This window comes from Triticum aestivum, chromosome 4A (assembly GCF_018294505.1).
Source record: "Triticum aestivum cultivar Chinese Spring chromosome 4A, IWGSC CS RefSeq v2.1, whole genome shotgun sequence".
NCBI classification, from domain to species: domain Eukaryota; kingdom Viridiplantae; phylum Streptophyta; class Magnoliopsida; order Poales; family Poaceae; genus Triticum; species Triticum aestivum.
The window spans coordinates 670,041,827-670,053,153 of NC_057803.1; the positions used below are offsets into that span (position 1 = coordinate 670,041,827).

General features: G+C 44.5%; 1 protein-coding gene across 2 annotated transcripts; it reads right to left on the bottom strand.

Moving 5' to 3' along the window:
• Positions 1–1,674: 1,674 nt before the first annotated feature.
• On the bottom strand, positions 1,675–7,582 carry LOC123088011 (wall-associated receptor kinase 3). Of its 2 annotated transcripts, none has more exons than XM_044510141.1 (4): positions 7,372–7,582; positions 3,580–4,482; positions 3,292–3,462; positions 1,675–3,120 (listed from the first exon to the last, which is right to left on the bottom strand). In XM_044510141.1, the coding sequence occupies exons 1-4, from the start codon at positions 7,508–7,510 to the stop codon at positions 1,928–1,930; spliced, it is 2,406 nt and encodes an 801-aa protein (XP_044366076.1). In that variant the 5' UTR covers positions 7,511–7,582; the 3' UTR covers positions 1,675–1,927. The 2 variants fall into 2 exon arrangements, with proteins under 2 accessions (XP_044366076.1, XP_044366077.1); XM_044510142.1 differs by lacking the exon at positions 7,372–7,582 and adding an exon at positions 5,781–6,088.
• Between the last annotated feature and the right edge of the window lie 3,745 nt (positions 7,583–11,327).

Here is an 11,327-nt window from a genome sequence, read left to right on the forward strand (position 1 = left end):
GCTGCGTGTATGCTATGGTTACTACTTGGGTAATGAACACGTGGTTTCTCCTCAAAAAAACTTAGGATCCCCTACCTCGAGATCTGCTGATTTAGATTCCATCACCTCAACCGCATTGCCGCTGCCCAATATTTGATTTTTACTGCCAGAGGAGCTGCAGGAGGAGGAACTGCTGCATCTGTGCGGCGACGGGCAAATTTGACAAATTTAACCTATAGACGAAATTAAATCACAGAATGAACTGTCCGTGAAATTATTTCACGCGGTTGACCCGTGGCGCCTAGCTCTCAGGCGCTGCACTAGTGCAATGCCCGGGAGCTAGGCGCTACACTGTATAGTGTGGCGCCTAGCTCTCAGGCGCTGCACACCACTTAGTAATTTTCTGATCACACGTGTGCGACGCTGGCCATGTAGCGCCTATCTCTGAGGCGTTGCACAGTGTAGTGTGGCGCCTTCGTGGCGGGCGTCACACAAAAAGGTCAGCCGCGTGAAATAGTTTCACGGATAGTTCATTCTATAATTTGATTTCGTCTATAGGTCAAATTTGTCAAATTTGCCGCGGCGACGATGAGCAGCGGGAGCACTGTTTTCTGTTTACTCCATATGCAAATTCCCTGTTGTTGACTGTTTTGCTCTATACGCAAATTTGAATTACTCCATATACAAATTATGCAAAATAAGTACTGTTGACTGAGTATCTTCTTTGGCATTTTGAATTCCCTGTTGCTGACTTTACTCCATAGGCAAATTCCTACTGTTTCCAATCATGCAAATGAATTGGAGTAAAAAGTTCACTCCATATGAATACTCCATTCTCCATATTATGCAAATGAATTTTCTTACTGTTGATCTACAACAGAAGAGATGAGAAGCAGAGGATGTTGTGCTGCTGCTGCTGATCTGCTGCTGTTGTTGATCAAGGTAAAAATGCCTGGGCCTAACTCTGTTGATCTGCTCCTGAGTACTGCTATCTTACTGCTGTTGTTGATTTTACTCCTGTTTCTGATTAGATGAGAAGTTAAATTTTCAGTATGGACTGAATCCAATGCTTCAAAGTACTCTAAGTACCCCTGTTAATGATCAGATGAGTATGCACTAAACTCTAATTATCCATTACTTCAAGGTAAATCCAAGTATGCTTAAAACTGAAATTTATACTGAGTATGCAGTAAATTATTTTTGAAATGCTCCATGGTAATCCAAGTACTGAATTACCCCTTGCTGGAGTACCATCAGCTTATAACATGAAACTGATTACTGTCATTTAACAGTAAACTGAATTTTAAACTGAGTATGCAGTAAACTTGCAGGAATACAAATTTATGCATTACTCCATATTTTTTGAAGTACTGTCATTTAATCCATCCTCCACATTTACTCTAAATTTATGCATTGCTCCTTGCTGGAGTATTTATTTTTGCAGTAAACTTGCTGGAGTAACAGTGTTCAGTACCCAGGAGTGTCCTTTGAAGCAGAGGAGTAACAGTGTTCAGTTAATCAAACAGGGAGTATGTGCAGGAGTACAATTTCTAGGAGATTGCAGTAAAATTGCTCTCTTTGACTGCAGTTTATGATTACTCCAGTAGACCAGTTCAAAATTATGATTACTGCAGTGCCGGCCGAGTTAACCTCACCGCCAAAACGAATTCCAATGTGTAGTTGAACAACACTCCATGCGAATTCTCGTACTGGAAACTGGATTTTTGTGTTCCTTCACACTCAAACTGACAAGTCAAATGTCATGGAAAACTTCACACAGAAAGTCAGAAACACACACCACACAACAAATTCAAACTTCTACTTACATACTCGGTACCTCTAACACAGCACAGCTACCTGTACATTTCTGCTGGACAGTACAAACCCTGAAGCTCTAACACTTTCTCCTGGCACTACTCCTCCAAAGGAAGCTTCAGATGAAACTATATCATCTGGGCGCCTCTATGCCCATTCCAGACATGTACGGCACCGTCGAGGGGGCACCCGACGACGACGAGGCGAGATCCCAAGGCATCGGAGCTGACACAGGTGGCATGTGCACGACCATATGCTCCGTCACGGCACGGTCCAGCACAAGCTCTTCCCTCCAGGTGCTCCGCAGAGCCTTCAGCCTGTCGGCCACCTGGGTCATGGAAGGCCTCTCTTCACCCCTGGCGCCCAAGCACATCCTCCCCAGCTCGGCCACTTCTCCCAGCAGCATCTCCGTCCCCGCGCGCACGATGCTCGGGTCCAGGATGTCCTCGAGGCTCTCCTCCTTCATTGCGAGCAGGAAGGACCACACAAGGCTCTTGCCTTCCTTGGGCCCGTCATTGTAGATAGCCGTCTTCCCCGTGATCAGCTCCAGCAGCACAACCCCGAAGCTGTAGACGTCGCTCTTCTCTGTCAGCTGCCGCTCCTGCAGGTACTCGGGGTCCAGGTAACCCAGGGTGCCCTGCACCAATGTCATGAACTGGGCCGCGTCCTTGGGGAGTGTCCTTGATGCCCCAAAGTCAGTCACCTTCGCCATGTAGTTGTCGTCCAAGAGAATGTTCATAGACTTGACATCCCCGTGCACTATAGGGTGGTTCATGGACAGATGCAGATACGCCAGTGCTTCGGCGGATTCTTGAGCAACCCTGAGACGGGTGTCCAACGACGGAGGTGGACTCCCGTAGCTACGATGGATGAACTCAAAAAGGGTGCCGTTTGGAATAAATTCATAGACCAGTATGGGGACTTCCACCTCTAAGCAGCACCCTAGAAGCCTGACCACATTCCGGTGGTTGGTCTGTGAAAGTATAATAATCTCCTGCACGAATTCATCAGTTTCAGCCACGTTCATTATCTTTGAGCGTTTCACGGCCACTACCCTGTTATCCTTCAAGACGCCCTTGTAGACAGTGCCATGACCACCCTTGCCCAGTTCTCTGCTCTTGTCAAACCCGTCCGTAGCCTTCTTCAGATCTTCTTCTGTGAATATCCTCAATGTGTCGACTTGTTTTGACATAATTTGGCGATATAATATCTGACCACCATTCTGATCAAAGAACTTGTCCTTCTCCTTCGCAAGCTTCCTTTTCTGGTACTCAGCTCGTAGAGCAAAGATACAAACCATGAGGAAGATGGCACTGAAGGATATGCCTGAAAATCATGACAGTTAATTACCATCAGTTCAACTAGCGGCAGTGACCACATTTGGTTAAAAACTAGTGCAACATATTGCCCATTGCTTTGCCATATGACATGTATATAAACTATATCTGGACTTGTATAATTGGTACAAAATATTTTGATTGCTAATAATCTCATTACCTAAGACCACCTTAAGAGCTTTCTTTGGGTCAGCTGGAACGCAGGGTATGCTCTTTGGATCATCGCTCCTGAATCCTGATGGGCAGAAACAGCTGTAGTTTCCAACGGTATTTGTGCATTTACCTTGGCAAGGATACAAGGACTGGTTTGGAGGTTCACACTCGTTGATGTCTGTCATTTCAAGTAAGTGAGGAGAATGTCAACATGGATAAAAAGAATATTCCATTCCACAAATAAAGCTGATAGAACAGAGAGTGTAGGTTGATTTTGTGAGACACATATATGTACCTTGGCACCCTCCTTGTAGATAGGGATTGCCCTCATAACCTTCAGAGCAGTTGCAGCGGTATCCAGGGCCATTGGACACATCGACACATTTGCTGTTCATGTCTTTGCAGGCATACTGTGATCCCATCTTGGTGGCTTCCGAACAACTTTCATTACCAACAACCCAATCAAGTACCAAAGGGACCCCATCTGTATATTTATTTAAGAAATTTGTAGAGCTGACATATGAACGATCGAACTTGAACCGGTCCTCCTCAGCGACGAATGAGTAGCTGCACGGGCTGAAAGACTGGCTTGTAGAGTTTGTAAATGATAATGATGAAGATACAGTGTTGAAGGAGCTAATGTTTCCTGGCAAGGGGGTTTGGCAGCAACCCATGCCAACGCACTTTGTGCTATCATCCACGCTATTTGCATCAGTGCAGACTGAATAGCATGTGTTAACAATGGGGAACTCAAGCTGGTTCTTGCCCTTGGTGACTCCTAAGATCAATCCAAGTGTAGCACAACCGATCGATATCAACTTGTTCTTGGTGTTGGAAAGCTTATGAAAAGGATCAAGGCTTAAGCCATCCGAACCGTTGCCACTGGTGCCGTCGGTGTAGTTGCATTCCCATGATATGCGTGGGTTCAGAACACGAATCTCACCCACGGTAAGATTGATGTCCAGTACCCTAACTTCGGTTGAGGCCAGATACGCCCCGGTCTCATTGCATGTGACATTAAAGGGTTCTCGAAAGCAGCCTTTTCTGGTACCAAACGGGTACGGGATGTTGACGTTGCCACACTTATCTGAGCAGCCAGGCCAGGCCATGCTGATGCTCCCAGAGGACGCAGCGACATAGGTGGTAGTACTATGATGTAGGACTAGGGTGGCAGCAACAAGTAGTAAGAGCTTCTGACCTGTAGGCAATGACAAAGAGATGTCATATACATACCGATCTATGTGGGCTAGATGCATGTTATATTAGTGATATGGCCCCCAGAAAACAAAAGATTCATAATACATCATACAAGTCAATAAGAAATATTTAATTTATTTCAAAATATGTCAAAGCCATTCCTCCAGTCCAAACATCATTTAAGGAAAATCCCTTACAGCCCCAATCATACAGGACAGCTGAGTAGTCAATTAAGTTTGATCCCACAACTACAAATATTTTGACCCAGCAATATCTGAACTGGATGAAGAAAATAGAGTTAATTTTCCTCTTATAAAATTAAACATAAACTCTGCATGGGTTTCCGAATTATTTCTGATGTCAAATCTTTTGCCATCGTGAAAGAATTTAAATTCAAATTTGGTATAGATAAAAAAGAAACAAGAATAACAATTCAGACTCCATGTTTCTTTTTGTTATCATTCTAGAAACTGTAGGGAAAGTACTACCACTGATTTGTATTTATTTGTCATTTGGGTTTGTATTTATCTGTCATTTGGGTTTTCATATGAGACTTTTCAGATGAAGCACCTCTATTAATTATTTACCGACAGCAATTTAAAATCTTAAGTACATACTTGATATGGAAAAAATATATTAGAAAAATAATTAAATATAACCCCGTCTGTTGCTCTATTTGAATAAAGCTAAAATGGCACAATTGGTGGGTGGAGACAGGATCAGCACATTCTTCCCCGCTACAATACATCATTTTTAGTGATTTATATTGGATGTTTTTCCTGTTGTCCCCCTTTTCATGTTTCCGTTCTACGGAGTATTTTACATCTTGAATTACTCTTCTTTTTTTGAGAAATAACCTTCCATATAACTGAATAACACTCTAATAATCCCTATTTGCTGCCGTCGTAAACAGCCTATTTCTCCATATCACTGCTTCGTGATTGATTCCTTACTCTGAAGCCTCCATCTCAGCTCAACCATTAAGTGCATAAAAAAGGTTTCTCCCCCTGTTTCGCACGAATGTATCCAAGGCAGTAAACTAAAAGGATCACTGCACACAGCAAACTGATTTTGTTCTTGTTCAAGCGACGCAAAATGCACGAATTATCTATATTGCGTGCTTCTATTGCGCCCCAATTTTCTTCTTCAACCTCGGAGTCAGCAGCAGGTCAACGACACAAGCCGAATTCTCCAGCCAAGAATAAACAAAATCGCCCCAATCCGCGTTGAGTAGTACTACGCGTCAATCCGCAATCAGCAAATAATTGCACTGTACAACTAAGCTAGGGCTCGCCGTACCTTACAGCGCATCGGCGGAATACGGCCGCGGAGGAGCGGCAGGGCGGACTGCGCATGACGCCGGAGGAGGCGGGCAGCGCCGGATACTCGGATCCGACGTGCCGGCGCCGGCTGCCGGAGCTCGCCGGAGGTGGAGCAGGGCCCTGAGGTTCCTTAAGGGTTGTGGGGCGCAGGTGGAGCGGGCCTTCCCATCGGCGGCGGCAGGCATCTCGGCGGCGAGGCGGCAATGGCGGGTGGGGGGTCACATCAGTCAGGTCGGGTGGAGATGCCGGATGTTCACTCTTTTTTTAATGAACTGCCGGGTGTTTACTTGCCTTCGGGTACATCGGTCATTTTCAAAACGACATTTTGGAAGATGATAACAATTCGTGCCCGGAAAATATTATGGAAAAAATAGTAGTAATTTTTTTTGAGAAAAATAGTATATTGTTGATTGGTAAACAATCTGAAATAATGCAGCATTGGATGGTAACTTGCTTGGGTAATTATTTCATATAGGATGTTATGGCTTGTGTGAAAATCTAAAAACAAGAACCGACTGATCTGGCCCCGGATCAGCCTCGCGCGCCATCTGATATGGTCGAGTGCTGCCATCTAATTTGTCTGCCCCACACGACAGTTACTTTTAAAAAAATACTAGTAAAACTTCCGCTAAAAAATGTTTGTTGTCATTGATAAAGTCAGGCCGGCTTCGGCGGCGCACCGTCCTGGAATCTCAATTTTAATTTCTGTCGTGCTAAGAATGTGTTGCACTCCTGGTTAACTTTTAAATATATTCAGATTCTTTTTCACAAATAAAAAAATCCCATTCGCATTTCTCTCTGACTTTGCCATCTTACTAAAAACACCGCGTCTCCGTCGGAAATTGCTTTTGGAGGCCGAGCTCCATGGAGGCCTCCAAATGCAAAATTCAAAATTCATGAAAATTCATATTTTTACATTTCAGAAAAATTTGCAAAAAAAATGCATACATACATGAAGACTGAAATATATAAAGACATGCACAAGTGTGTAATACATTGAGATGAGAGCTTTGAAAAGAAAAAAACAAATATGATGTTTTTTAACACATGATATTATTCATCCGCCCAAACCATGAATTTGTCTTTTTCGTATAGGTCGCATTTCAATTTATTTCATCTTGAAATTTTACGCACATACACCCACATCCTAGTGTTTTCTAAAACCGAACGTTTTGATATCTTTTTTCGAAAAATCCGGCCTCCGTAGTGGCCGAGATCCAAAACGCCGTACTCGCATCTCCACCCTTTATTAGAAGATTTATTAATAAGGCTAATTGCACTCTAATCCCAAATAGTAAAAGGCCAGGACACCCCTTGCCCCGGCATGAGGCAAGTTATTATTATTGTAGAAAAAGAAAAGGAAATCCTCCTAAAAAAAAGAGGGAATTGGTCCTATGACAATAGACCCGGGTGCATGCATGGGCAGTGGAACAAACTACAGTAGTCCTATCTTTCTTAGTAACGAAATGGAAGTACAAGGCTGCAAGTAACGAGCCTGGACGGCATAAGAGCGAGCGCTCTAGCAGGAAAAGAATGAAGAGGACGAACATGATGGTGGCTCTTCTTACCGGCGATCAGTTGCCAGACCATGGTTGGAGGCTGGAGCTTCCGCCGCCGTCGCCCGTCGCCGACCCTCCACCCCTCACCACCGCCGGTGCCTGTGCGTGAGCGCGGCGCGCGGGCGAGAGAGAGAACCAGAGAGGCCATGCTTATGTACAACGAGATGAACCGAGACGCAGTCAAGCAGCCAGCCTCCCCTCGGACTGCTACCACTGACCAAAACCGCGTGCGGTGGCAGGAGCAAGCGGGAGCTGACCGCAGGTCATCGCGCCACTGTTTTGGTACACTGCTACTCCCTCCGTTCCTAAATATTTGTTTTTCTAGAAATTTCGAATGGACTATCACATACGGATGTATATAGACGTATTTTAAAGTGTAGATTCACTTATTTTGCTTCGTATGTACTCACTTGTTGAAATCTCTAGAAAGACAAATATTTAGAAACGGAGGTACGTAGTACTATAACATAGCGTAGCTTTCTCAGCCGGCGCCGTGCGTGCTCTACTCCCTTTCAGACGGCAAGTTCCCGTCGCGTCGCCGGCCGGTGCCCGGCGTGACAAAATCCGGTGCCGGTCCACGGCCCCTTCGCTTCAACTCTGACCAAGGACCCGGTTTTTTTCTTTTTTTGTCGACGAGACCCGCTCTCCGCGCGTGCCATTCCTCCTCGCTGCTGCTGGTGTTTGACCCGCTCCTGACGATCCTTTCTCTCCAACCCCTCAAAAAAAGAAACAAAAAGAAACCGATCCTTTCTCTCCTTTTTCTTTTTCCTTCTTTTTTTTTGGCATAGCATGACATTTTTCCTGTTGTGGCATGGCAATTGCCAAACCATGTAAGCAACTCCCCCTTCTATATCATGCCAATTTTCCCTGCAGCAGAATTTGCCATGTTGTACTCCCTCCGTTCCTAAAAATTTGTTTTTTAGAGATTTTAAATGGACTACTATATACAGATGTATGTAGACATGTTTTAGAGTGTAGATTCACTTATTTTGCTTCGTATATAGTCACTTGTTAAAAAAATTTAGAAAGACAAATATTTAGGAACAGAGAGAGCAATTTTCATAGCACGACACATTTCTATTCGCGCACGACATGGCAAACGCTGAACAAATCACAAATTTGACGAGCTGCCCACTCCCATTTCTCTGCCTTTTGTTCTATAAATAATAATGGAAGTTAGGGCACCTTTAACGCGGATCATCAAACCGATAAAGTCACCGCAACGCTTCGCTATCGACGGAAATGACGTCCACCATTGAATAAAATATTCCACCTAAAAATGACCCCGGCCTGTACAACTTATTGAGGCGAAGTTAAAAAAATGCCACAAGGACCTATCAATTTTACCAGTAGGAAATTGTTGGACCGTCTTATTGGGCCATTTTGATATATACGTTGCTCCTTAATTAATTTTATAGCCCTTTCACTCAATTAATATGTTATATTTGGATTTGGTTCACGATTTTGATCGGATCAACGATTTCTTAAGGAGCTCTCCCATTCAATTGAGGCAATCAATTTTGAATTTGATTCACGATTTTGACCGGGTCAACTATTTCTTAAATTAATCGAAAGCAGCCAGCCTAAGTTTCGTGCATCATCTCATCACCTAGAGGAAAAAAAATCCTAACAACACCGTCTTCCCCACACGCCAAACCAATAATAAACAAGCGAACCAACCTGTGGTTGGATGGTTAGAGGGACAGTGGTATCTCCAGCCCACCAGGGTTCAAGTCCTGGAGCTTGCATTTATTTCTGGATTTATTTCAAGATTTTCGGCGATGCACTTTCAGTGGGAGAAGATGTTCCCGTCGACGACGAGACGCCTACAATGAATGCGTCTGTACCGTGTTAAAAAAAAGCACCCGCACATCCTAGTCTTTAGAAGATTTATGCGAAATGGCACTCTCAGTGCGAACCAACCTGTGGTTGGATGGTTAAAGGGACTGTGGTATCCCAGCCCACCAGGGTTCAAATCCTGGTGCTCGCATTTATTCCTGAATTTATTTCAGGATTTCCGGCGAAGCACATTCAGTGGGAGGAGACGTTCCCGTCGACGACGAGGTGCCTACGGTGACTTCGTAAATTTCAAGATGATATGCCAGCTCAGTCTTTCGGAGGTGTTCATAGAGATAGGATGTGCGTGTGTGCATTCATAGTGGTGAGTGTATGCGCGTGTATATAAGTGCTTGTGTTTGTACTGATATTCAAAAAAAGAAAGAAATGGCACTCTCAGTCACAGACAGGAAAAGACCATGGCATGCACCCCAAGGTTTCATCATGTACGAGCCAGTAATAGCTAAAGGAAACCACTGCAAGACTTGAAAAAGAAAGACCATGTATATATGGAGACTGCAAGCGGAAAGCAACAGAAGAGCGTTCCCAGGCGAGATGAGATTCCTCTTACTACGTACCCGCAAGCAGTGAGCAGCCCATGGCTGAAGCCGCCGGCTCGTCGGGCTTCGGCTGTCGACCCTCCCTCCCTCCCTCCCTCCGCCGGTGAGCGGTGAGCGCCTCCTTGTGTCTATGTGGGCCGGCGCGCGAGGGAGGGAGAAGCAAGCAGGGAGATGGTGTTTATGTACGATGAGATGAACGGAGAGACGCGGTCATAGCATAGTCAGACAGGCAGCCTCCCCTCGATTGGAAGAAGTAGCAGTAGTAGCGGTAGTAGTAATCAAAAGTCCAAATTAAACCGTGTGTGGGGTGGGCCGCAAGGGGAGCTGACTGCGAGTCATCGCCTTACTGTTTTCTAATAACAGTATGGTTTTGCATGGTGATTTTTCAGGCACCAAGTTCCCGTCATCTTCTTCCTTTTTCTTATTTATTTATAAACTGGATCAATGGTGACGCTGGCGTGGTTGAACATGGACATATGGCGCTGCTGCTCATGAATCATGATTGACGCAGGGCTTTTTGTCTAGAGACCCGCTCTCCCACGCACGTGCCCCTCCTCCTCTATATATTGACACGCTCCAGAGGATCATTGACCGCTCAGTCTAAACATACAGATTCTGGTTAAATCCATGGCCAAATTCAACCTAAAATACGACGATGGTCCCTTATAAACCCGGTTGGAGGGAGCATGAATGAAATATTTCGCTACTATCCTGCTACTCTAATTGTTTATCAACTTGTGGTCGTTGATCGCTCTCAAAAAGTTGGTGACAAAAGAAAAATCGATGCATCAATTGCACAGTAGCATGAATTAATCAGTATTTAGCATTGAAAAAAAAATAGCGATCTATAGCGTATTGAGAATTGCCTCGCCAAATATATTTATGCGCAGTGTCTCGCTAATAGCACGCTATAGCACGTTAATAGTATATTTTGAGCTCGGCTCTATTCTTCTCCTTGGTATTTAGGAGTATCAGAAAGCTGTCGATAACAACACGAACTGGGCACAAGGCGATGTGCTACATTTTCGACGAGGTCACCACCAATGTTGAGCACGACAGAAAGAAATAACTTGAAATTTGATGCGATTCGTAGGAACACAGAATTCAATTAGGCATGCATAGTTGAGCAACATTACAAACTGGCTTCTCATATGCGAATCGTACATGAAAAACGTTTTGTGTTACTTCACACTGAAACTGAAAGCTCAGATATCGAATGGCCTGTCACCGCAAAGCTCCAGAATGGAACACAAAACACACCCATGGGAAACATTTACTTAGATACTTGCTACTTCTAGTACGGTAAATTAGTTGGACATTTTGGTGAAAGGTTCGAATGTAACTACTCCATCATCTGGGTGTCTCTATACCTATTCCAGAAATGTACGGCTCCGCCGAGGAGGATCCCGAAACTGGCACACTGATCACAAAAATGAAGAAAGACCGTGGCACCCCCCGTGTGCCCTCAACCACCACGGCACGAGGCGAGTTGGAAAAGGAGAGGAAATTTCTCGACACAAGGTTCCATGCATTGAAAAAGATGAAGAAGGAAAAACTATGAACACAGAC

Bases quoted from the DNA above. Each gene is read 5' to 3' on its own strand.
- LOC123088011 (XM_044510141.1), bottom strand. From the start codon at position 7,510: ATGGCCTCTCTGGTTCTCTCTCTCGCCCGCGCGCCGCGCTCACGCACA. The intron at 3,463-3,579 runs GTACATATATGT...TTGAAATGACAG, and splicing joins TCTACAAGGAGGGTGCCAAG to ACATCAACGAGTGTGAACCT. The intron at 3,121-3,291 runs GTAATGAGATTA...CATGATTTTCAG, and splicing joins AGCTCTTAAGGTGGTCTTAG to GCATATCCTTCAGTGCCATC.